General features: G+C 46.5%; 1 protein-coding gene across 5 annotated transcripts in view; it reads right to left on the bottom strand.

The window, feature by feature from the left end:
- PBX3 (PBX homeobox 3) overlaps positions 1-27639 on the bottom strand; it is a 157652-nt gene that overhangs the window by 8197 nt on the left and 121816 nt on the right. For all 5 annotated transcript variants that reach the window (XM_074974207.1, XM_074974205.1, XM_074974209.1 and 2 more), the window contains 3 exons: positions 21343-21584; positions 12485-12675; positions 9640-9775 (listed from right to left, as the gene is read on the bottom strand). In XM_074974207.1, the coding sequence (XP_074830308.1) occupies positions 9640-9775; positions 12485-12675; positions 21343-21584 (569 nt within the window). The remainder of the gene's footprint in view (positions 1-9639; positions 9776-12484; positions 12676-21342; positions 21585-27639) is intronic.

Below are 27639 nucleotides of genomic sequence, written 5' to 3'. Positions count from 1 at the left end.
CTTGCATGGAAAGCCAGACTAGCAATAGCATGTGGAAATTTCACTCCTGGTCTTTGTCCACATCCAGGCCCCATCAGTAGTGGCTGCAAGTCTGGCTGCTGTTTGGAGGCCTATGCGCAACTGAAAGCTACTCAAATTCCAACCCGCTGAATTCACAGCCACTGGCACTCCCATAAAGGAAGCTATTCCCTACCCAGGGAATAAGAGCTTTTGTCCTTTTCAGAAAACAACAGTTACCGATCAACAGAGATCTATCAATTTTCCATTTTCGGACAAGGCTGAGTCTGTTTTAGAAGAAGGTCTTTTCAGAGCAAATCCTGTAAGGACAGACATGGACTTACATGACAACACAGGGCTTAGGGTTCACGAAGGCTTGTTTGGTGGACTCTGCTGTGTCCCTAGATGCATGCCTTCTCCTGCCTGCCTTTCCATGAATCATATGGGCTGCAGTCAGGTCTGTTTTTTATTTCCATTTGCTTGCTAGGGGCCCACTGTCCAACAGAGTCCAACACCCACTGAAATCATTTTGAGTCTTTTAACTGACATCAACGGATCTTGGAGCAGTGCCTTAAACTTCTAACTCCTGTTTCCAAGATGCCAGATATGGAGTCATGACCATCAGCTGATGCTGTGCTTGGTTTTGTTTGTTTGTTTGTTTTTAAATGACCATGTGGAACATCCCTTGACACAGAGGAAATAATACCCTTCTGTACAGACACAGGAACCCTGCACAGCTCCTTCCCTCTCATAAAAAGAAACAGAAATTACCAGGAATTGTACTTCTGCCTGGCACACTGTATGATACGGATACAAGTGACTACAGCTCTTGAATGCTATTCAATTTAAAATGACAACACATGTAACAAGCAGAACACAGCTGTATTGTATAGCTTGATAAGGCAACCTGGTTATACGGAGGAGATTAAAAAAATGCCAAAATTATATACCATACAGCGGGAATTTAAGATAATTAATGAAAAGCCTCCAGCTTTAAATGTAATAAGGAAAGTGTGCCTTATACTTTCTTTTCCCTGGACAATACTCCATTGTATTCTATATATTGCACTTAATATTACCTTGTCAGTCAGGGAAGCAATAATACATTAATGAAACCCAGCAAATAATTATTGTAGACAATCAGATTAGAGCTTTATTAACGGTTTCATAATTGAGGAATCTCTGTACATCAACGGTATTGTCCGAGGATGTGTAAGAACCCTCTGTTTATGCACACCTCTGGACCAATCAAACAACAGCCATCACTAATAAAGGTTTATTTAATTCTCACAGTAAAATTTTAATATCACCAGCAGCCTGGGGAAGCCTCAGCGAGTGGATTTGCTTGACATCAGATCGTTTCCATTCTGCTAGTCCCAATACTTCTTAATCTTTAATATCAAGGCAATTAAAATTAATGGCCACTCATCCAAAGCCACTGTGGGCAGTGTTTCCTTGACATCAATTGTTTGATGGGATTACCTAGAGGTTAAACTAACAAGCAAGGTTTAATTGGAAGCAATGAAAGGAGCAGCGATCATACGTTATGTTTAACCTGCATACCACATCTAAACGAATATCTAAAAAATGTTAAACTATTTCTCAAATTAAAATCTGCGCTCAACACTTGGGTTAGGGCTTCACCGGTCACCCCAGGAAAAGTCTGTTTCTAACACTCAGATCAGAATTCATGTATATCTCTCACCAACCCCACCCAGGGATTGTTTTAGAAAATCCTTCATCAAATAGATGTGCAGCTGAGCTGTAGTGGAGTCAGGCGCGTGCAGTCTAGAGACGCTAATAAACCAACGTCTGGCCACACATGGACAAACAGACATGTGGACAGAACAATGGGGGAGGGGTCAAGGGGGGTGAGCCTGCAGAGCAAGTGAATACGAGTAGGCACATCAGCTGGGAGAATGTGGAAAACAGGGCCCTGCTCCCACTGTCCTCCAGCTGCTGGGATTTCATCGTTTCCAGGCACTGGAATCGGTCAGGCCCTTGGTGGTGGCGTATGCCGCACAGGCTCTGAGGGCAGTACAGGCCAGGGCTCTCTCTTAGCCAGGCTTTCAGCTGGCTTCATGGTGCTCGTGTTTGTCTGGGTCAGCTGTGTAAATCCCAGGGCTCACTTGCGGGCTTGAGCTCCTGCAGCTCCCACTGGAATCAGGGTTTGACTCTTCTCCCTCCAGCTCAGTGATTATCTGCCTCCCACCCCATGGGAAAGTGCATGGCCACAGAGGCTTCACCCATGCTTGGGGTCCCTCCTGGCTGCAGCTTTTCCTAGCGCACCTGGGCTGCTTTCCGGCTCCCGCTGGGGCAGGGTCTGGATTTAGGAGAGGTTGGAAAATGCTGATCTGCAGCTGAACCCTTGGAGGCTGGTGTTAGGAGCAGCAGAGGCTGGGGATCCCTGCAAAGCAGAACTCCAGCACTGACCAAGAGAGAGCCCCAATGGCAGCATCAGCTGTTCACATCACGCTGCAGGACGGGCCCTGGGACCGGCCCAGGTGCAGGCGGCATTTGATGGTACCGGGTAGAGATCAGGAGAGTTGCGGAAGCAGGGCTAGCCCGTAGAAAGCCACCACTGATCACAGGCTGGTCAACACTGTCCACTGTTCCCCCTCCACAGGGGACAGTGTGTGTGTGTGTTGGGGGGGCTCAGACCTGCCCTGCCCTCCATGCCTGGTGAAGTTATGCGGCGGGCCAGACTGCGCACCAGACTAGGAGTCAGGAGACCTGCGTTCTGAGTTTTGCCTGTGCCACCGGCCTTCTGCTTGACTGTGGGCAGGTCACTTCCCCGCTCTGTGCCTCAGTTTCACCATTTCAAAAACAGAGATAATGGCGCTGGACTCTTCTGAAATCTGCAGATGCAGGGCTAGATGATATTATTAGATGATGAAGCAATCACGAAGAAACACCAAGCTCCAAAGCAGAGGATGCACTTCTCAAATGGAGAGCTCTTGAGCACTTGGCTGAGGGCCAGCAGAGAAGTGGTACAAACAAAAAACAAATGTTCTCAGGCGGGGGTGCCCCAGTGGCTTGTGAAGCAGCAGGTTGGGAACCCCAGCACCTCCTGGCTCTCCAGACTTTGCAATTTCCCAAACTGTTACAAGTTGTCTCAAACGTAAGCTGCTTAGCAGCACATTTGTCATTAAAACAAACTCTCTTCACATAAAAAAAAAAAATGAACATCTTTCTCCTCCTGATCACGGAAGGCCAATTAATTAATTGGGCTTAATTGTATATTACATTTCAAACAATACTGTTGCACTTATTTATCATGTTAATTACAATGTTAAATAGAAAAGACAATAAATTATTACTTAAATCATCAAGATGCATAACTGCAGGGTTTGGTACGGCGTGGGCCTGCCTTGCTTCCCTGCACATGCTATTTCCACAGGACAGGTCAGCGTTTGTTCTGTGAAAGAAGCAGCTGACAGTGAAGTGTCATTATTGAAATTAGTAAACTGAACATTTATGCATCACAAAGCACAAAATATTTTTCATTGTTTCCACATGCTTATTGGCCGTGCACACTTCATGGACTGTGCCTAATTAAATGTAACGGATTATGAAATTTTGAAATTATATGTGGTGTATTTATGGTGCATGTTGCATGGTTAATAATTTCATATTTCTACCTCTAGAAACTATTTTTTCATATTCACCTTTTTTATTTACATTTATTTGCATCCAATTTGAAGGCAGGGATAAGAGTTCATAAATCCCTGGCTCTTAATTTTAATGTGTTTGCAAAAAATAAAATAAAATAAAAATCTTTTTAAACAGAATGCAGAAGCTGGCTTTCAATTCCTTTGTATTTACATTGATTCAGGTTTTATTTTAAATATACATTCTTATCAAGCACATTTTTCTTTTCTTTGAAGCAGTAAAAAATTTTACTACCATAATCCACTGACCAGCTTTCACCAACGACTGTGCCCTAAGAATGTCTGATCGACTGACTGGCGTTCATGACACCTGAAAGAGGCTCATCTGCAGCCAGAGTAGGTAAAGAACAGATGATAGTTTATCTCCCCCAAACACATGCTGATCGGATAGTTCTAAATTATAGCGGACGATATTCTCTGCTAAGGACACTTTTTTCTAAATTACCTTTCCTGCACTCTTGAACTATGAACACCTAATACAATTTCATTTTTGTATTTATGTATTTCTTGAAAAACTTGCTCTACATATTATTTTATACACTGATATCAAACCTGAAACCATTTATCTCCCATCAGCACCTAAATGTATCTGGGAGCCTAATCCACTCTCTTTGCAGCTCAGGGAAGCTCCACCAGCCGCAGGATTTACAGTGAGCGGCGCAAGCCGGGGAGTTACTTGCTGAAAGGGGCAGTGTCGAACTTTGAATTAAATGTTTAAGTGAGAAAATGTTCCTTCCTCTCCTGGACCCTGGAGCCCGCCCACGGCATTCCCAAGGAAGAGTTGTCAGTGGGGGAGGTTACAAGCAGTGGCTGAACCTGGTTGGATAAAATCAAAGCTGATTTCTAACATGTATTTTTCATTTCCGCCCTCTCTGCACTTCCTGGGCATAGGCAGTACTGGGAGTGGAAGCACTGGTCTCTTGGTACCCCTCTAATGATCAGAATCAGGGGTGCAAAGCCCTTTGACATTTCCAGCTTGTCTGCAGATTCAGGAGGTATGGATTAGCATCCAAACCAAACTTCTGACTCTCATGAGAGTCACTCTCCCATTACTTGAAAATAGCTCCTCTCTCAGCTGCTGGAAAAAACCAAGGGACTCTTCCTGAAATGTGGCATTAGGCTTTTCATTTAAGGGGACACAGATTCCTGGTCAAGGGAAGACCTCTGGTCCCCACAGACCTGCGATCTTTATGTTTATCTCAACCCAATCTCCAGTTATTTCAACTCCCCTCTTCCCATAAAATGGTCAGGAGGCCTCTCAGACCCATTCAGTCACTTCCTTTGATGCCATTGCTTATCCCGTGGGCATGCTACTCCTTCCAGTTTGCTAAATGGATTGCCAAGTTTATCCTGGATTTCTGGAAGCATCCTCTGGCTTTTGCTGCCTTCCACGAGAGCAACATCTCCCTCTCTACTTCACCTGTTCATATCCCAGTGAAAATAAACCCAACCTGGGCAGACTTTCGACACTGATTAAACCTGCTGCCCCGTCTGTGGCCCTATGCTGCACCCTGCTTATGGCAATAATATCTGCCAACAGAACTATTCCCCCAAGTGGAGGGCTCAGTCAGGTGAGGTCCAGCCAGATCTTGTGCTCCCAATCATAGTCATTTCCTCCGCCGATGCAGATCCGTATCTCATTGGCCATTGTTACTACAGCCACTCCCTGTGCAGACACTTCAGGGATGTTCTCTCACGTCTGTTCAGTGTCCTGAATGACAGGTCCTTGGAGTTGTGTTCTCTCTATTTGGGTTTATTCTCTGTAGGCCACTCAGTAAACTCCGTTTTCCACATCTGAGCTAAATCATCCCCTCCAAAAAAATCCCATTCCCAGAAGCTGCTTGTCTCTTGACCACAACTGCCATCACTGAAACACAGAGACGCTAGGTCTCCATTCCCACACACCGTCCTGCCAGGCTGGGAGCCGCCACTTTAGAACCCCACATGGAAAGATCCTGCTGATTCTACGGAACTGGAGGCTTAGCTACAAGAGTGGCTTCCATGCTTTTTAATGACACCTGCATCTCTGTTTTCGTTTCATCCTAAGGCTTTGATTTCTTGCATCTGATATTCTAATCTGACCCATTCATAACTTCACAGAAGAGAGGTCCCATAGTACAAGATCCAGTGTATCATGAACATTCCTCCAATTAGAAAAACTACCATTTAGACAACGTATTATGAACCATTTTAATGTACTTCTAATCCCAGTGTTAACCCTTTCCTTGCTGCTCTAGCTCCCAAACCAAAACCCGCTGTAGGAACCTAGTCAATTGACTTCAGTGAGCTTTGGATCAGGCCCGGAGTGAATTATCTTTCATATGCAATCCTACCAAATGCTTTTGAAAATCTAAGGATAAAACATCCACCGCATCTTCCTTTTTACCCTGACATTAGATCTGCAAAGAGCTCAGGAACATTAGACACACACACACACAATCCCAGTATTGTAAGTTTTCAAATGAAAAACTTTCACTGTTGGGAGCATTTTCCTCCCCATTTACGCTAAACTCAGCAGTCTCTCACTGCTGCCCGGGGCCCCAATCCTGAAACTACCGAAGGCAACAGCAAGGTTCCCATGGACTTCAGAGCAGTTCTAGCCAGCTGCCCTTATGTTGTTAGATCTGAACATTTCAACTCTTAGAACTCAGCTCTATTACAGCAGCGTTACAGAAGACACCAAATGGGCCAACGCACAAGCTATGCTCAAATCCAGCCAGGCTTCCTAATGGGTTAGCGGCGCCACTGATGGCTGCTACTACAAAATGTCCAGTAGACAGACCTAGCTTCATGTTCTAGGCTACCGTTGCCACCGCACTTGGGGGGCTACGTATCTGTTTTTATATTTTATTTTGCATTGGATTATGTTAAATCTTATCCAAAGCTCTTTCCCAATTAAAAACAACAAAAAGAAAAGCAATCAAATCTGTTAACACAGAACCAGTCAGTTAAAGTCTTCCCAAGCAGAGCTCCTCATTTCCTTTCGGTTTGGGACAAGAGCATTATCTAGACCTAGCTCTTCATCTGTCGCAGGGGTGTCCAGTCTTTTCAAATCCATTTCCCTTGTTCTGGGCACATTAACTCCTCCTCCGCCATAAGCAGTTCTCCAGCCTTGCCCGGACATAACATCGCTCTTAAACAAATCTGCCACGCTCTGCACCCTGATGTCTTTCACTATCTTTATTCTGCCAATGGAGCTGAAGAAACCCTGATGGTTAGCAGAAATAGCCTCTGAAACTTGATAATCAATAGCCGGCGCTCCTCTGACTACCCATTTCGCTGGCTTCTGCTTACGTTAATAGATTTTTAAAACTGACTCTTACTTACAAAGTCTTATTAGTTTCTATCAATGGCAGTAGCCTACGCTGCCTTTGGAGCCTGAGAAGGCCTGAGACTAGTTGCAAACTTTCGGACTCCAAACCAAGTGGAGTCCAAACTCCACGTGCCCTGCAGCATTTAGTTTGTCCAGTGGAGCCAAGGCAACAGGCTCCAGTGGAGATCTGCAAAGCGGTGCTAAGATCAGCAATTCGCCATTGTGCACTTTGATGCTAGGTAATAATGGAGGGGCAAATCCCAGTCCTGTGCTATGCCCGAGTGAATGGGTTTGGTGTTGGGCGTCCCACACAGTCCTGCTCCATGGCACACAGAGGAAACACACTCCATGCATGTCTCTTGCCATCACAAAGCAGAACCTTGCTGATTTAGAAGCATGCAGGGCCCTCGGCAGCCGTGCAGCGTCAGAGAACAAGGACAGGGAAACGAGAACCTGAAGAGTCTTTCTACAGTTTTCCTTAATTTAGAAAGTTTTCAGAGCAAAATGGGGACAAAGACAAAGGCTAGTTCTGACTCATCTTTGCTAATCAGAAATGGAGGGGTGAGAAGTTTGTTGCGTCCCTACACCAGTAGCTGTACCTGGTCCTAAGCACCAACATTTACTGCCCAGATAAACGTGCACATTCTAAAGAGACTATTTGCGACTGGGCTGGGGGAAGGGGAATCAAGAAACAGGGATTTAGAACCTGATTCCCTTTGGCGCTATTTATGATGTAATGTGGTTTTCTGAGTCTTGGATTTCTTCTGGTGTATCCAAAGTCATCTAAGAATTACTACACATTATAGAGTTGGGTGTCTTTTTTTAGACTAGGTTCCTACTTAAATCTACCATAAAGCACCTGAAAATGCCACAGTTTCACTGGAGACTTGTAAACTAAATTTCAAATCGTGTCTTAATTATAAAGCTAAAGGTTGATCCAGAGGTTATGTCGCTAATAATGCCAATTCTGAGCCTGCAATCATTAATACTTAACACATTAACCTCAGGCATTGCTCCTTTAAATTTATAATGACTTGAAATATTGATAAGCAAAGCTGATTGGAACTAGAGGGAGTTGGCATCTCAGCCTTCAGTAGTAAGAGACAGACTTGCTGTAAAATTTAGAAACTATTGTTACACTTACTTCCCTGAGAGCCAAGTCCCAACCTTTCCCAAAATACAGGGGCCAGCCTTGCTGAGAGAGGATTCTGGCACTCTACCAAATGTACATGCCATAAAAAAATGCAAAGTATTACTTTTCTTTTTAAAATGGCTGGTGCAGTAAAGAATAAATGAAAGCTCTGTGTAACAGTGTGTCCATGACTGGAAAGTTATTGCAGGAGAACAGTCTCAAGCGGTTAGACACAGTCTGGCTCATATAGGAAGCAAAGTCCTGGCACAGCAGAGGTGTTTGTTTCTGAGGCAGGAGACACTGTTTCTGGTGCACTATTTTATTGCAGTGACGTTGCTGATAGACCAACTGACTGAAAGAAGGGAATTGTTTTGCCTAAAACACTTTGGTGCAATGCAGCAATAATTGTCACTGTACTGTGATTGAAAAGTTGTATTCTGATTGGGTTAGAGAAGAGACTCCTTAAAGGCTTCAACTAATCAGAGAAAATCTGATCCATAAAAATAATTATATATTTGTCAATAAACTGGCCCTTCACTGAATTAACGTTAAGTTTTAATGAATGTATAGCTGACAATGAGAGATGAACCATCTAAGGATCTGATTGGCACGCACAGATTGTATATGATGTAATGCTGAATAGCTGGTTACATGTATTCACTGTATTTATTCATTTTACTGCATCCTAAAGGAAGCCAGGCCCTTCATAGGCCCAAAAGAAAGTCATGAGCCCTGCCCCAGAGAGCTTGCAATCACATTTCCCGTCTATCTGCCACCTTTTCCCATGTATGTTTCAGAGACATCAACTTTTATGTTCACAAAGGAGGACACTGGGCAAGGGCTACTGGATTGCCCTGGAGAACTTTCGAATGCATCTTCCACTGTAGCTGAGACAAGAGAGAAAAGGCACAGACTGGCGAGTGGGTGGGCAGATACCCAGAAGAGCCAGGCCCTGCATGGATAGAGTCACCTGCCTTTTCCCACTGAATTCCCACATCCCCATAGCCAGGACTCTTGCGCATCAGCAAAGCAACAGTATCCATCTAGACAGACCTACACATTAGAGCCAGCAGACACTGACCAGAGCCAGGGGTGCTCTGAACTCGCTACTTCCTGAACCTATGCAAATGTTACCCCTTACCCTCTGTGAAACATGTCTGCTTTCAAAGGAAAGGAGCAGTACCCTATGGAAGGTGTATCTGGTCAAAACCATGAGTGATCACTTGGGTAGACATGTCTACTTAAACAACGAGGAGTCCAGTGGCACCTTAAAGACTAACGGATTTATTTGGCATCTGAAGAAATGGATTTTTTGCCCACAAAAGCTTATGCCCAAATAAATCCGTTAGTCTTTAAGGTGCCACCGGACTCCTTGTTGTTTTTGTGGATACAGACTAACACGGCTACCCCTCTGATACATGTCTACTTAGAGTCGTATTCTCAAATCTTAAGAAGGCTCAGCTCTGCCAGGCAAGGGATGGCGCTGGCAGGTGATGGCAATGCTGACGACATGAGCCTTGTCTTACCTGTGATACTGTGATGCTGCATTTCTTTGCCAGCTCCTCTTTGGCTTCTTCACTGGGGTAGGGATTACTGAGGTGGGAGTAAAAATACTCGTTCAAGATTTCTGTGGCTTGTTTACTGAAGTTACGTCTTTTCCGTCTGAAATGAGGAAAGAAACCCATTGCTGGTACAGATGTTAACAGAAGTCTACAGGAGGCTCTGTTCAGGATAAAACCTCCTTTACTTCCTACCTACATACCAGTCTGTAGGCAACACACTTATCACTCAGCTGAGCACCGTATCTCACTGGCATCTTACAATCCACACACTGGCCCTGCCTCTTGCCCCACTCACATCAAGGGGAGTTTTGCCATTGACTTCCATGGCATCATGATCTGACCCAAGTTATTCTCGGCACCATGCTCAAAAGTTTATAATCACTGCAGTTACATGTCGATTCTCAGACATTAACTATACTTAAAATGGCCAAGGAAGGCATTCAGCCTTTGCTCAGTATCATGTCACTACACTGTCTCTGTTTGCAGTACTTCATCCTTAGCTGGGCATGCCTTGTTTGGGGCACCCCAATACCATGGCAACGAGTGCAGTGGGGAAAAAATAATACAAAAAAATCAAAACCTGGCTTGAGACAGACAGACGGGCAGTGCCGAGCCTGCTGGGCAGCACCAGTCTCACATGCAGGAACTGACCTGCTTCTCCAGGAAGTTACAGATCTGAAATTGGATGCTATTGGCCTGTAATTACCTGCTCTTCTCTCACCATTTAACCGCAAGAACATTAGGGCCCCTCCACGGGCAGGCTGTGAGGAGCAAGGTTCAAAGGGGGCAGGGAAGTGCGTGGCTGGTGCCTCTACCCCGCGGAGCACCATCCAGCAGAGCTCCCTGGCTGGCTTCTGGTGCTCCCCGGGGGGGGTGGGGGAGGGGGGGTGACGGGTGACTCTATGGTATCTCTTGCAATGGGATATGTCTGAGTCCTAGTGTGCAGCACAGGGTGCGATACACAAGCAGAGGTCTTGTCTCCCTGCTCCAGTGCCTGGGCTTGAGAGAGATTTGTCCTTAAATGTGCTGCCTGGGGCATGCACCGGCCTGTCCGATGACCCAGGGAATGTGAGCGAGGTGAGCAGGCAGGGGAGCAGTACATTGGACTGGCCTTTTCCCCCTCCATTAGAAGCACTGTGCTCCCTTCCCAGTGTACAGGTCGAGCTGTGGAACAGAGGAATCCAACCCCCACCATTTGCACGGCTTCAGGCTTTTCCTTCCACCCAGTGCAATGGTTTTTCTCAGCACACTTTTTGGAAAGGACCCATTGAACATTTTCTTCAAAGTGCCGTTCCCCTGAGGGCTGCTTGCAGTCTGAACGCCAGTGCCTCGGGCCAGTATGCAGCTCAGTCCCATCTGCGCGGCTCTGTTACTCCCTCCAGCAGGCCCTGGCGCAGGCAGACTCTCCCCAGAGCTGTGTTTATCTCATTACTGGGTTTCCGCTCATTTGGCCTTGTTTACCTTCCTTCCTTGTAAAGAAATCACTTTCAAATGTGCATCTGCAAGCTTTACCTGGCTCCAGACATTTCCCCAACTGTTTGTAATTACCCTAATTTGCCACACCTGCCAGTGACCTTCTCATTAGTGAAATTATTTCATTCTTGTTTAGCTCCTAACAGCTTTCAGGTGTAAGGTGCAACGTACTAGCTACAGGGAGGCATTGCTAGGATTCTGCTCAGTACTTTGGGCTCCGAGGGTTTTGCTCGGTTTCCTCTTATATACCATACATCTCAGGGAACCTAATTGCCACAGGTTCCTGTAATCTGCATTAGTGCAGCTCTCCAGGAAGGAATGACACCTGTGGTCACTAATGCAGCCTGCTCTGTGGTTCAAAAGAAACCTAATTGTTTCCATAAACCTCTTGTAATTTCAGTCTGTCTGTTTCTGCTGTTGCACCATCGTGTGGAGAAAGCTGGCACTCAAGATCAGCAGGCATTGCATTGCTCAGCTCCTCTGTCCATCCTCACCCTCTCTCAAGTACCCACTGTCCTCCTGCGCCCAGATGTTGTTCCCTGAAGTACTTGGGATGTCTCCATGGAGAGACAGGCAGATGCACCGTCCTACCCCTTGCACATGCTGGGAGTCATCAAGCTCTCCCTTGGATTTCCTCACCGTTACTGAGCAAAGAAAGAGTTCCCCAGGCCTGGGAAAGACCCAGAGAGCTTTAGAAGTGCCCTGTCTGCTGGGAGCAGTGCTGTGCTCCGGAGACCCCACCAGACTGCTACACGCTGGTTCTGACTAACTTTGCTGGTGGAAGTTCAGAGCCTGAGTCTGTCATCCTTTCGCGTGGTACAGTCCAAAGGACACCCCAGTGGGAGCAAGGCCAGCAGAATCCGGCCCTTTGTAAACATCATCAACCAGGCACGTCTAGTCAATAAGGACACAGACCCTAACCCGGGCTCGGCCTTAGCCTGTGTGCAGAGGTTGTGAGATCATTAACTCCTCAGTTACCAGATTGCAATATTTTGCAAGACACGTTTCTAAAACACCCACGGTGCGCCATGGCTACCTTCCCCTGGAACTGTTCAGATATCTGCCAGGATGCCCGTCACAGCCCTTACCTGGGTCCTGTACAGCTCTGCAATGTGTTCTGGCAGATGAACTGAAATGAAGTATTTAACCCTTACCGAAACATGTTAAGCTTTCTGCAGGGAACCTCCCCTTCCCGAAGCAGCCATGGAGTGGATGAACAGCACTGAGTGGCCTCCCCAGGGCATGGCCCGGGGTGAATCAACACACATCCTGGAGCACGTAAGCCAACACTGCCCGAATGAAATGAAAGCAGCAGCAAAACTATCCTCTCACGTACCTGGCGTCAAGGAACCTTGATCTCAAAATCATTACTGCTTCACAAGTGCTTTGTTTGAGCTGCATCTGGATGGAGCTGAATTTTCGATGGATGATGCCCACCATCCTTTCGATCTCCTTGGGAGAAATGGGACGTGTCCGACTCTGTTCTCGGAGAAGGTTCATCACGTGTGTGGTGAATTCGTTACATGCCTGTGAAGGACAGATCAGCTCAGAGATGGTTTTGTGCTGTCACACAGGAACATAACCACTGACCTCACTGCTGCGTGAAGCCACCGAGCATTTCCTGTGTCGGGGGCCTGCTACACCCCACCCGGTGCTCTGCACTGCGGGCTCTGCGGTGGCAGGGAATTGTGAGGAGCCTGCAGTAGCTACTCTCATCCACCTCACAATGGGAGGCAATGCAAGCAGGAAAAGAGGCCAGGCAGCCACAGAGTGACCCCTCCTAATTTCAGAAACCTAGATACCATGCCACTCCCACCCCCCCTCTCTCCACCCATGTGCTCTTAACCATCTATCTCCCTCAGTGTTCTCGGGTTCATCTGGCAGAGACCTCCAGGGTCCTGCACTAGAGCCTTGCCCGTCGTTCCCTTGTCAGGGAGCAGAGCCATCCTCTGAACAGCAATAATACAACGGATGCATATTTGTGAGTGAAAGTTTGAGTCTCTTTTCTTTTTACAGTGCCGGGGGGTAAACAAGCTATGACTATGCTATGGCTCTTTTTACATTTAAAGAGAAATCAATCTTAAAGACAGGGTCTGTGTATTTTTCTAGGAGGGGCAGAAGGGCCCTGAAGTAGAAGGGAGTGCTCAGGTTATAGCATATAAATAGCTACAGGCATGAGGATAATAGCTGGGACTCCACTGTTGCAGAGCAGAGTTAATAACTTAAATGTGGGGGAGGACCCCCTCACCCCCATATCTTTGAAGCCCGCCTGATACCAGGACTTCCCTTTTAGGAATGCACTTCACCACTCTCACACAGCAAGTAATTGTTTAACCAGCTGTGGCAGATTATGATATTTAAATCTCTTTGATTTTACCTAGAGCAAACCTTTTAAAAGGCATAATTTCACAGAGGCCATATGCCATATATCTGCAGGGCTCTCTGGGCCCTGGCCTCCACAGTATGGCCTGAACCACTGATGAGGGAAGGTGCTGGAAGTTTTGCATTAGCATTCCCTTCTGCCTCCACAGATTAAGTAGGGAGGAGGATAGTGCAATCTAAACTTCTCGGACTGCCTCATCCAGAGACTTTTCCTGAGCTGGATGTTGCTATGAACAAGCAGTGGTGTGCTGGCATGCTGGCTGCTCCGTAAGCAGAGGCTGGGGGCTGTCACAAACTATGCTGATTTATCTGTCTTTCCTCTTGTTCAAAAACAAAACCCAGCACTGTTCTCTGCTTGAGGGAACGAAGTTACAACTACAGAACTAATCTCTTCCTAGGGAACCGGAGTGGAACTCTAACACATTCCATATACAAACCCGTCATTGTCCTAACCTGGCCATAGAAAAACAGGGACCCAGCACTGTGCCAGTTGAGAGCTTCATTTTTTAGGCATGCAAAAAATAAAGGGATGTCTGCTCCTGTGAAAAACTTCACACCAAGGAGGAGGTCTCAGAGGCTTTAGGCACCTTTGCAGGTGTGCATTTTGATTATACAAGCAAGGCAGATGTAGAAAAGCAAAGCTGAGCTGGAATCACTGCCAAATATAGCCAAAGGATTTCACTCTCGTGTACCCAACATACTGGGCTATGACTATGACACTCAGCACTCACTAAATCAGGCACAGGAAACTGCAAAAGTCTTGCTCAGGCTATCCATGTAACTCCCACTGGGGTGCTAGCTTCGCTTTTATTCGAAAGCTGGGGTTAAGAATCACTTTATGGTTTGTTTCGCATCTAGATTTTCAATGACTAATCTGAATTTCAGGAGCCCACGCAAGGGAAAGAGTTAAAAGTGAAAAGTTTATGCATCTAAAAACTCATAATTTCCTATAACATTTGCTGAATGTCTCACAACTTATTAAGTGAAGCCATCTATGAATGCAAATGCTGATTAGCAATTTGGCAATAGCCCAACATTTGCAGAATTCACATAGCTTTTCTTTAAACCAGTAGTTCATACATGATTAATTAGAACATCTCATTTATGTAGTGTGCACTTTAGCTCATTACTCTAAGTAAAATTCGTTAAGTATTTACATTTAGATAATTAAAATCTGGGTACACCCTTAAGAAAGATGCATACACTTCAGGCAAAGTGATTTTTTTTCTTTACACTACTGAAAGTAAATTACAGGCTAATTTACATCCTCGCTGCACAGCTTTCGAGGCAGCAGTGTGACAAGGCTCAGCTCCTTGCCTTGAAGGGGCGCAGGACTCCCTCAGTGCACAGTGCAGTGACAGCTCTTGGGCCGGGCTGAATCTCCCTGACGATGGCTTGGCAGCACCGTTCCTGAGTCAGGGTCACATTCCCGCTCCGTCCAAGTGCGGAGATCCACTGGCACGGCTGGAGCAAGGGAAGGGGAGCCAATTATCAGGGAGCTGCATTTTCATTCCCAGCTCCCAGACTCTAGTGAGGCTTCCTCGGTTTGGGGTTTTATATTTGAGCAAATCTGAGCTTCGTTTTTCATTTGCACATTTTTCCTTCCCTTTGGTTTATTTTTATGGCCTGAAACAATGAAATAGCAGGGTCCACAGTGGTTTGCCAGCTCCCTTCCTCTGGCCACCGGGGCCAGACCTGTACCTCAGCTGGGAGTGGCAATGGATCCTCCTGCTGCCAGGGAGAAGGGGACTGGGAAGTGCTCCTCTCCTCTCTCTGGGTCACTGGCAGTTGTTCCCCTTGTGAACTGGGCTGGAGACATCCCAGGGGAATGAAATATTTCCACTCATCAGGGCTGGAGGGAAGATGGACAAGGACATGTTTCCTCCCGCTGCACAGACCAGGCCGCGAGCCTCCTCTCTCCATTGAGGCAGGACAGGGAGACAGTAGCAGTGGATTCCCTGCCTGCCGGCAAGGCTGCCAAGCATGTCTGGTCTGATTCTAGTGGAGGAGTTGATCCTGAAACCCCTGTTTAACCACACACACAAAGTATCGCTGGTGGCCAAACCTGGCAAGCCAGGGCTCCGCCCACAAGCAGGTGGCACAATCGAATAGGGGACACGTTGCTTTGGCAGCTTTGATATTTCCAGCCTGAAACAAACCGCAGATCCCAGTACTCACTGTTCTCAGTCCTTCTCCTCCAGCTCTGGCATGAGTCCCTGCTATGTGCTGACATGGCACATGGTTACTACCTGGGAACACAGGCATGTGCCTGGCCCGGCTTAGGTCTATTGGTTTTGCTAATGAAAATTAAGGCTTCTTGGAAACGGGACTGGAAATTTAGTTCGGCGCCAGGTGACGCGGGCTCATATTTTGTAAACTTGGGCACCTGCACATGTCTGACCCAGGTGTGGTGTTCGCTTCCTGCCAGCGTCACCCCGGGCAGAACTGATCATGCAAAGCCACTAAGTCCTGATCCTAACAGTCCCACCATAAAACCCACTTCTAAGGGCCCAATCCTGCAAACATTTAGAGCTGGATCCCAGGGAATCTTTACAACTGACATCCCTGGCCTCTGGATTTGAGCCCTTATTGCCCCATGTAGCATCTCCAGCAATGAGCAGCCTCAGCCTTCACTGGCGCCCCTCAGGGGAATGAGCATCCACTTCCGGGTGAGAGTCTGGAAGGGTCGGTTCTTCCTTTGCATTTCACCGGTTGGTTCCCCAGCAGGCATAATAGTACAGATGTTTCAGAAAAAACATTTTTACCCGTCTGTTATTCAAGATGCTTTCGTTCATCGGGTAAATCACACACGTTGATAAGTAACGCATGTACCGAAATGCAGCATCTCTTTTCCTGAGACAAGAGGGGGGCTCTGGTTTCCCTGAAAAATACTTGGCACTGAGACAGGGTCATGGGCACAACACTCGCCACCTAATTGCATCATTATTCACAGGATTTGGGGTGTTTTTTCCAAAGCCTTGTATCAACGGAAATGGTTGCAGTGAAAAGATTTACAGGCATTTTTCCCCCATGAGAATATTTCTGCCCCAAAATGGTGTTAAACTGCCCTCCAGAAGGGTCAGATAATTCACCCTCTTCACCACATCTGGACATCTCAGAATGAGGCTGCTAAGGGGTGGAAGTGAGATCAGAACACACACAAACGTTCTGTTTAAAAGCTGCAGTGAACAGTTTAAAAGCTGCTTTCAGGAGACAAGACCCGTCCCGTGCTGGGGAAGGGCTTGCTGCTTTGGAGCTACAGGGAGGGCCTGATTCCAATTTCCCTGTCACTAGCACGCACCAATTAACTGCTGGGGAGTTACTCCAGCATCCCAGGATGGAAATAAGATCAGACGAATGTGCCACATGGTGTTGTTCTCTCACGTTTAGCTACAACATCCAAGCTACTTGAGCGCCTTCTTGCTACTATTTTTCAGGCCTCTTGGTGCCCTGAACATTACTAATAAGGTCAGGTTGTAAGGGCTGTCCTCGTTAACCTGCTCAGAAACCCTACAGAAGCAGAGAATGCATCAGCATGCTTTAATGCTTAACCAAGAGTTCTTGGATGTGCGCAAGGACAAGAGAGAGACCGGCTTAGTTCAGCAGCTGGACAGCCATTCCCCAAACAATATTCTGCACCCAGGCAAGTTCTCACCACTCAGTGGCACTTGTCTGGAGTCCAGGCTTCACCCTGATTTGGGGTGAATTCAGAAGACATCTGTGAACTCGGAAAGCAGGTTCCCAGCTGCTCGGGGAGGCTTGGGACCCTTACAATACTTTTGCCTACAGCAAAAATGTATTTCAGTGTAATTATAGAAGATAGCTTTCAATATGTCATCTCTATTATAGTGGCTGTAAATTATGGAGAGAATTGCCTGCATTCAGCCACTTCTCCTGCCACAAGGCAAGAAGGGGCTGCTCCTGGCATGACACACTTTCCTTTTTTTTTTTCTTCTTCTTTTTAAAGTGCATTCCCCTAACTGGCAACAAATGTCAGAATCAAACTCTACACACAGGAGCAGAGACCAAGGTGCCGGTTGTGCAGACATTTCCCAGACCGAGACCCCCCGGAAGGTTCGCAGGCAACGAGACATGGCGACATGGACTGAGCCGTTTTTGGAGCAGCCTCCTCTCGCGTGGAGCAGGCCTGCTCATTCCTCGTGCCTGAATCATGCAGTGGGAGCTATGTGCGGGAGCGGTTCTGCTTCCCCTTTATCTGTAGGGCAGTAAGAACCTTTCAGAAACTTGCAGCCAGTGGGGACAGGGAAGCAGTCCTGGGTGCCTCTCGGCTGTGGAGACCAGCCCCGTTCCAAAGGCAAACAGGTAGCAGACAGGTTGTTGCCAGGCTTGGGAAATTATTATATTTCTGGAGAGCAGACATTGCTGGAGTCAGGCTCAACGGGGGAAAAGATACAAGTTTCCGATCAGCTCTGCCTCTCTCTCCTAGCAGCACCCGTGCAGCCTGCTCGGGTCCTGGGGTTGGACGGATGGCTGTGGCATTTTGGCCAAAACCTTTGTAAATGGAACTAGTCGCCTTTCCCTGCCCCATTCGTTACACTGATTACAGCCAAAGAACACTTGCCAGGAACTAACGATTAGCACAACCATGGGATTCATTTCAGCCCCAAATCCAGCTCCAGCCTCTCCCCCTGGGATTTTATAAGGGGCTTTCATTCACTGCTGGGGTGGCTGTTTGTTAATTTGATGAGCATTGCTACCTACGCAGAATAAAGGGATGTATTCGTCCGAGCGTCGCTGCCCAGCACAGTGTGGGGAAGGGTTTGGGGACTTGCACAGGTTGTTTCTTTATGGAGAAAAAGGACCTTTGAGCAAAGTCACTGTCAGTCGCTCACTGAATCCTCCGCCACTGTCACGATATAGTGAAGCATTGCTGGCCACAGACAGGACTAATGGCCAGCGTGTGACCAGCCCCGGCCTTGAGCCACAGCAACAAAGGTTCTGTCCACATTTCCAGCAGAATGCGGCCTGCACTGCGCCGGCTGGGGAAAGCATCCAACCCACCTCCCAAAACGCCTCCTCAGCTGTCCACATGACACAACTCCCTCCGCACCACCCAGCTTCCTCTCTGCTCCCCGACACCCAGACATATGCTGCTGATCCGAGACCTCCGGGAGCCTCTCAGGGGGGGCCTGGCTGCATCTTAGATGCCAGAGCTTGTGAGATTTGAATGATCTCAACTCAGCCGCAATCGGTGTCAAGCCAAGAGGCTTCCAGACCTAATGGGCCTTTCAGCGACTGTTTGTTGTAAGAGCTGCGGCCTCACGGAGAGACCCAGGGAAGGGAAAGGGGCCGATGGGCAGGCTGGGGGACTATTAGAAGGCTGGGAAAGAGGGACTCTGGGTTATTGCTGTCCCTGCAGATGTACCGATTGGCAGCGGGGAGGCAGGAATCTGTTAGAGACAAAGAAACCCAGAATGTTGAATAGGAGTGTGTGCAGCTCTGGAGCAAGAACCGGCAAGGAGCAAGGTCGTCTGGTCACAGTGCTCAGGGCAGCGGGCAGTGCGCACACAGAGCAGCAGGACCAGCTGTGCTGTTTGCCCATTGCCTGCTGCTCCTACCTGAAGGTCCCACCACTGTCCAACATGGCAGATCATGGCATTTCAGCCAGTTGGCATGCAAGTCAGCCACAGACACTGCCAGAGGGTGGCCCTTACTGTCAATACCTTTCAGGGAGACTCCATTAACCTCTTCCATGTTTTCTTATTAGTTAATGACCTTCATAAAACAGGAAATTAAACTATCCCAAGAGCCTCTGTGGGAATAAAATGCAAGGTCTGAGCATCCTAAAACCAAGGACCCCAGCTTGGAGACCAAGCAAGCTCCCCTCCCAGGGCTAAACCCCAGCAGAGCAGACTGGGGGAACTTGCCAAGCCACAGCAGAGCAGCTAAGAATGGTCACATTGGGTCAGACCAAAGGTCCATCGAGCTCAATATCCTGTCTTCCGACAGTGGCCAGTGCCAGGTGCCCCAGAGGGAATGAACAGAACAGGAATCATCTAGTGATCCATCCCCTGTCGCCCGTTCCCAGCTTCTGGCAAAAGAACGGAGCCTGAGCCGCGCTGTGATTTCCTTTGCTGTTGTGCTTTCAAGTGGGATTTTTACTGCCGTCTTACGGTCTCGGTTGTGGTTTCCGTTTGTTGAGACGAACACTTCACAGTCGTGAAGAATTTCCCCACCTTCCACTCAGGAAACCACCAGCTGATTAGGTTCGTTGAGCTCATTAGGTTCAGGGTTTATAAGCTTTACTAGGACCTCTCTGGGAGGGAGAAATGAAGCCATTATGGCTGAGGCTGGCAACAGCCAGGGGTCTCACACCCTTTTCTTCTCCTGCCCCGCCTTCCAGCTCCTGAGATGCAAAGTTGTACAGTAAAGAAATACAAAGGAGAATAACTCTCCCTGATGGCTCTGCAGGCTATTATCAGGGCACAGCCCCTGCCACGCTGGATTCACGGGGGGCAGGGAAGCCACACTGCTCTGCACAAGAGCAGAATGTAGTTTTTTAAAGGTTCCCCCAATGTCCATGAAACCCACAAGAGCAGCATGTCACCAGCTCCCGGAGAAGAACCCGCAGCCCTGAGTATCTGCAGAGGATTATTGAAATCATGTAAAAATCCTGAGAGTAAATGTCAACCTTAAAAGGTTTCATCATCAACTTAATTTGCATATTTCTTCTTATTATGAATAATAAATTATCATCTTAAATGTATATAGTGTATTTCATCCTGAATAATCCTGAAGTGCTTTATATCATTGACATCGCCATAGTTTACAGAGAGAAAGATCTAGATCACCAAACCCCATTGAAACTTCAGGCAGAATTTAGGGAGGCAGCATATATTTGCCCAGGACACTCAAGCTATTGCTCTAAATCTTGCAAACAATGCCATGGGATCTCCAGTACCCACAAGTGGTCAGGACCTCTGGAAGACGCCACCTCCAGCAGCACTGGCCGCCTAGCACCGTGCTAAAGTCTTGGATTCACTGCCAGCTCAGAGGAAGATCGATACCTATTAACTCCCCAACACCATCTCCTGTTTCTCAGCCACCTCCCAGCCAAGTACTAGCCTAGGCCTGACCTTACTTAGCGTGTGAAATCTGATAACCGCTCCAAGTGCTATGGCTCCCAGCCATCATGTGCATTTTGGCTCACCGAAGCAATGATTTTACTAGGGTTCATTACAGGCTTACAGAGTGGCACTATTTAAGATTCCCCCTTGTCCTAAGGGTACGTCTAAACGGGGACAAAAGCCCTGTGGCATAGCTGCAGCTGGCCCAGGTCAGTTGACTCAGGCTCACAGGGCTCAGGCTTAGGAGCTAAAAATCATTGTGCAGACTTTTGGACTCAGACTGGAGTCGGAGATCTGGGACCCTCCCCCCGTGCAGGTTCCTAGCTTGCTCCAGCCGGAGCCTGAGTCAGCTGACCCAGGCCTGCTGCGGGTTTGTTATCCCTGTGTAGACACACCCTCAGAGTCCCCTAACCGGGCAGTTTCTAGGATTGGGGGGGACTACTGGTTCGGGCTGTTTTCGGTATGTACACAGAAAGCTCACTCCCAAGTAACAGTGGGGAACAACAGATAAGAACCAGGCATGCCAGCCAGCCTGGTCATTGCCACCGAGCTCCACCCACAACATCAGCCCTTTCATTGACTGCCCAGCTCTTTAAACAGAGAGGAAGAGAGAGAGAGAGAGAGATGTAATTTTTAAGCCCTATAGAGAAACAGGAACCGGTTAGCAGAGGTGCAGAGACAAGTGGCAGCAGGTACACATAGGGCTGCGAGAGTGATGTCTGACCTGTTCATATTTCTCCAACTCTGTGTGATAGATTTGTCTGATCTGGGTCAATTTGGCTCTGTAATCTGAGTGTTCGATAGAGTTATCTGAGGACCCTCCAGAGGCTGCTGCGGCTGCGGCTGCGGCTGCCGATCCCCCACCTTTCTCAGGACCTGAAACCCCTTCTGCCAGAAGCATATTGTCCAGTCTCATTAGCTGGGGATCGGGAGGGTCTTCCTCCTGGGCTCCTCGGATGCTCAAACCTTTGGGTAAAAAAGAGAGAGACAGACAGAGAAACCACAGTGAGTATTTCCCATTCCCTGGCAAGCTCCTGCCTGCAGCCAGCCCCACTCCTGGGGGCGAGCTGGACCTGTCATTGTAATACTTTACAAAACCATTCTCTGCTGGGAGAGACATTGACCCCCCCAGGCGTAAGGGTCAATAACGGCTCTGTCCCCATCACCATGATGGCCTAAGAGGTCCAAGCCTCCCCCACCCCTATGGAAAAGTCGTATAGAATTTAGCAGAGATAAAACCAAGAGGGCTCTATAGAAATTACTCTGAAAACCCACTGAATTTAACAGAGGATGAGAGACTTGTCACAGAACTTTTCAAACACCCCATAGATTTTTTTAACTCTTTATTGTAAATATGACAGGAATATACTCATACATGATGTTTTCCTTTATTTTTCAGTAACATACCTAAATCTAAGCACTACTTATTTAGTAATTTCACATGGATAGAAAACCATATGGGAGGAGTAAGTTTGTGGTATTTATTTGTCTGAGGTTCGTGGTGTTCTTGCAGAGACTTGCTCGGCAGAAATCTATCCCTGCTACAGAATTCGAAGGGTTAACTTGAAGTGTCTGCAGAAGGGGTAGCATTCTCGTCCGAACTCCATGTGGGAACTTACTTTCCCACAAGATAAATCGGTGCCCTAACTCCCACTGGTGTCAACCAAATATACCTAAGAGGGAGCCATCCTCCAAAGATGAGCAAGCTCCTGGAATGCACCCAACACCCTCGTGGAAGGTTTACGCATTACACGGGCAGCGGCGGGGATAGGAGTGAGGGCCAGGTAACAGAAGTGCCTCTTCATGGAAAGCTGAGGTTGATGGGACTCCAGCACGCCCTCCTGCACACAGACCTGCCGTGTTCCCATGCAGAATACTGTACCACTCTGGAGCTCACATGCAGATTTAAACACTAAATATAAACAAGAAAGAATTATGCCTTCCCTTACCACCCAGGCATTTAACTGCAGTCAGGCTGCTGGGATGCTAAATATGTGTTTGAAAGTGCTGGCACTATTACAGTACGTTGGTGGAAACAACACTTTAAACCTAATTTCTGTTTTAAAATGAGACCGTCCAAAGTGATGCTCAGTCAGCAATCTCATCTGAGCGCTACAGACCAAGGCTGACAATTTGTAGGTTTAATCAGGGCATGCAGGCACTCTGCCAAGATGTTATCAACAATACTGAAAACAAAGTTTAAAAATAATTACACTAGTATAAAAATCACTAGAGCCATTGCTTCTCGAATCAGCACTTCCATTAAAGATGTAACACAACCAGTGATCTCCCAGCCCAATTAACCTCTTTAAATCTGTTTAAAACCAGGTATTCACACACTAGTTAGACAGGGTCCCAGTGGGTAGGAAGTTGGCACCTCACATGTTTGCATTCTGATTCTGCCGTCTGTGTCTGCGCCTGTTCTTAGTAACACACAGTGCTGCACGCTCTGCGTAGAGCGCAGCATACATGACAGTAACAGCCAGAAGCTGCCAAGTGTTCCCTGAGTACCAGCAATGCTATTTTCTATTCTAGCCTCAATGCAGCCCACCCTCTTTTAGAAACAGATTTGATTCCTTGATGTCCTGAACTCCACACATTGCATGACACGACCCCTCATTGGCCAACCTTCCAGGCACAAGAAGACACAGCTTTAATTTCACTCTAAGACACACGTTTTAAACCTGTCACCTTCATTTAAAAATATAATTCCATATAATTTAATTGGGATAATAAAAATGTCTCGTTGTCATTTTAAATTATTTCTGTTGCCTGTTCGGAGGTTGAACAAGGTTTGAAAATATAATGTATTATCATCATCCGCTCATTGACTGAGCCCAAAAGTTAGCACCAAGAACCATGTGGGTCAAAGAACACTGAAACAGCAGTCCAGACAGCTTTGCCTCTTTATTCTGGAGTTCACAGACATCAAAGTTACCAGTTCAGCCTCGCTCAAGCCAATACACCTGCTTAGCTCATGAAAGTTTCTTAGAATTAAGATTTGGCAGGCTTTGTGTGTGTGTGTGTCAGCAAAAGAAAGTGCAACCAGTCAAAGAGACTAGAGGAAGGAAGAATAGAGAGAAACTAATTTTTCTTGGAAATTTTCTTTCTGATTCGTACAAAGAATTTTTTCCCTACTGAGGTGACTGTCCTTTTTGTTGTCTTTTTCCTCTTCCCCTTCCAGCCTGGCTTTTAATGTTTTTGAACAGCATTCTGGTTTTCTAACCCTCTCCCATTTACATTTTCAATTGTTTCCTTCTAACTATCCATTTCTATTGTTATTTCTTTGTTCTTTGTCTCCTGTCAGTTTCTTTTCCTGTACTTTCCCGCAGCGGCTGTTGAGTCTTATGGCCTACCATGGTCTTTATTCACCGTCAGAGATTTCAGTAGTGGTTTCACTCATCTCCCCTGACAGTTACATACACAGGACCAAATTATCCGCTCAGGTAAATGGGCCCCACTCCTCTGGCTTTCTGGTCCTTGTACTTTGGCGTATGGGCCAAAGAGTAAAAATTGCTGCACAAAATGGGTGTGTGTTTCTAGACTGAGACTAACACGATTACTGAGCTTCCCAGTACCAACACGCCTAAGAGGAGACAATGCTCCCTGGTTTTAAATAAATACAAAAGGAGACCAGCTGGAAGGAGGGATAAAGGAGTCAATGGAAGAAAGAGAGGCCCCCCCAGCACAAGAGGAAGGAATATAGCAGCAGACGCTGAAAATGACCAAGCTGCCAGAGTCTGCAGCTCACAGTCCTAATATACTGTTATAACGCAGGTAACACTGGGAGTGGCAAATTGTTTTCCTCCTAGTGGGAAGTAATATGACTAATTCCAAAGCAGAGATACATCCAGCCCAGAGAGTGGATGTCTTACAACGCACAAAGAAATGGGAGAGAAAGGGAGGTAACATACCACGATCTAGCATTTATTTTGCAACTGAGTGAGTTCCATCGTTCATGTGAATGGCAAAGCCATGGGTTAATTAACTAACTCCTACAAGAATTAACCTTGTGTGTGGCGATAAATGTGTTAATCCTCCCTAGTTACTTTATGAATTATATGCCTCAAATCAACACATAATAAATAGGAGATTGTTTTCCTTTAAGGGGAAAAAGTAGGGAAATCTTTGTATTCTGTGTAACCACACTGTTTAGGAACACTGGAGTTACAAACCATCCAATCGGTCCCCTGTCACATATGTAAGAGAATCTGATAAGAAAGATCCAGAACACTTCCTGGATTCTTTAGTGGGGAGAAAACACTTCTCTTTATCCACAGGGCATACCTTTGTTCCCACCTAGCATCTGCCTTTATAAATTACTCTCCATTTGCATCCAGTGATAATATATGTATTTTCTGACATATAAGCTCAGACTCTGGGGCTATTGTTTCCCTTTTTTATTCCTCAGTATATCAAACTATGAGTTTATTACTGTTTAGCTCACTGACCTTTCAATGCATGGTGGAATTAAGGTACAGAGCAGACTAGAAAGAACACAGTAATACATCACTTCCAGAACAACTACAGATGTACTAATGGCACAGGAAGTGTGAGGTCTCAGCCAGACAGAAATAACCTAGCCGTGCACTGACCAAAAGGCGAATACTTTCACCTTAATATGGGATCTAGAATGGTGCATTTTTAAAGCACTCTGCAGGTCCCCTTTATATAAAATCACAGAACTGTCGAGCTGGAAGGGAACTCAAGTCCCCAAGTAAACCTAGACGATCCCTGACAGGAGTTTGTCCAGCCTGGTCTTAAAAAGCTCCAATGATGGGGATTCCACAACCTCCTTTGGAAGCCGGTTCCAGAGCTGAACTCCCCCTAGAGTTAGAGAGTTTTTCCTAATAGTGAAGCTCTCTCTCCCTTGCTCCATGTCCTACCCTCAGTGGACATGAAGAGCACCAAACACATTAAGAGCTATTTGAGAGAGGATGAAGACTGTTATCAGCCCCCTCCCCACCCCCGTCTTCTTTTCTCAAGACTAAACATGCCCAGTTTTTAACGTTTCTTCATAGGTCAGATTGTCTAAACCCTCCATCATTTTGGTTGCTCTCCTCTGGACTCCCTCCAGGTTGTCCACATCTTTCCTAACGTGTGGTGCCCGGAAGTGCTCACGCCAGCAGAGGCCTCACCAGGTCCAAGTAGAGTGGGACAATGACCTCCCGTGTCTAACACTCCTGTTATGTAATGTGCTCAGTAATATCTTCTTATGCACACATGGGTCCGTATAAAGTTTAAAAATCTGGTATCCTTGGTGACATTAGAGCATTATAAGGTTAACAAAAAGCATGTTTGCTACTGATTTTAATCTGCTTATAACCACAACATTCATTTCTGTATCTCCACCATTTTAGACAAATCACATAAACAGACACTAAAATGTTGTTTAACAATGAACTTGGCTTTGTTATAAGACCACAGTTTTAGCCTATCTTTCAGGAAATCCTAATTAGCTGTCTTTCTATATGCTGTGCACCTGCCCCCACAGATAATAGACGAGAGCATCTGCATAGACTGCTGCATTCAGAGGCCAATAAATAAATTGCAGGTCAAAATTATTACAAAGCTTTCTTCGAATAAACCCATCTTCTTCACAATAGAAAGCTGCAGATATGAAAAGTACCTAAAGCCCACTCAAATGGTATGATTACAGGGGCCGTTTGAGTTTAATAATCTGACTCTAATTCAGGCATTTTCAACAGCTCATTAAGGGTTCATTAATATATGGGCAAGCTTTTGAATTATAAATAAGCAGATTAGAAACCTGCAGTGTCTGAATTGTACAGTACTACCCTGACTAACTGAATAATATTGCCAACACAATGAAGGCTTGACCCTTGGGACTGGCCTTCGCCTCATGATTCCTCCATCTTCTTTATTTATTCATTCCCTCGTTCTGTGGGGGAAGAAAGGTCTCTCCTGAAGTTCTAGGTGCTTTGATGGATATTTCCCAATACACAATCTGAATGCAACAACCAGTTGCTCTGGAGTGACCCCAACCCATACACTGCCACTCAACTCTCCTTCTGTCCTATTCCGCTCTCAGACAGCCTGAGCCAACGCACAGTGAAGTCAATGGAAAGATTCCCACTGACTTCCATAGGCCCATATAGTGCTTTTCATCCTGATCTCCAGTGCTTTACATAGAGAAGTTGTGGTTACCCTCATTTTACACACAGAAAGGGGAGATGACAACCATCCAGCAGAGCCAGACATAGAACACAGGTCTCCTACGCCTAGCTCCTGTATCTAACACCTACGCATCTCAGGCTCAATGCTGGGAACCCCATAATCGCATGCTTAATTCTAAGCATGTGCTGAAGTCCCATTGAGCCAGGACAGAAGAGGAGGCTGTATGTAACTAGCATCACTCTGGAGCTAACATCTGTCTCTGTCTTGCACTGATGTGCCAGGATCTGTGTTAAGATCAGTGTTAAGCTTCCCCTTTTCCTTAATATTAGAGCTAGTTGAAAATTAACATCAAAGCTGTTTTTTCATGAAAAAAATTGTTTAGTTGAAACCCCATTTTTCCACCAAAAGTGTCTGGTTTCCACCAAAAAATTTAATTTTTCATCAAAAAAACTGAACAACCAAAAAAGAAAATGTTCGATTTGGTTATGCTGCCACAGTGCGTCATGGGAGATGGAGTCTGACTAGAGAGTCCAGCCTACAGAAGGGGAGCATGAGGCACTGAACTACAACTCCCAAGAAGCACCACAGCAGAATTTCTGCCACGGTCAGCTGGTGCCTGGCATGGAAAAGATGTGGTTTAAACTTTAAAGGGACTTGAGATTCATAATGCTACTCACTACTCCAAACATGTCCCCTCAACAAAGGAGAAATAGCATCCAAAGCAAGCACCAAGACTTCAGTTTCCTTGGGGTAGAGCATGAAATCGCTCCAAAGCATCCAGCTGATAATGCCATCCAGAGCGCAGAATAAATGTGCAGCGTCCATGGAGCAAAACAGAGCTCTGAGCCATCAGCATGCGAACACCACTCTACCTGTGCTTGGA

The sequence above is a fragment of the Natator depressus genome, chromosome 16, assembly GCF_965152275.1.
Source record: "Natator depressus isolate rNatDep1 chromosome 16, rNatDep2.hap1, whole genome shotgun sequence".
In the NCBI taxonomy this organism is placed as follows: domain Eukaryota; kingdom Metazoa; phylum Chordata; order Testudines; family Cheloniidae; genus Natator; species Natator depressus.
This window is presented reverse-complemented; position numbering and strand designations above follow the sequence as displayed.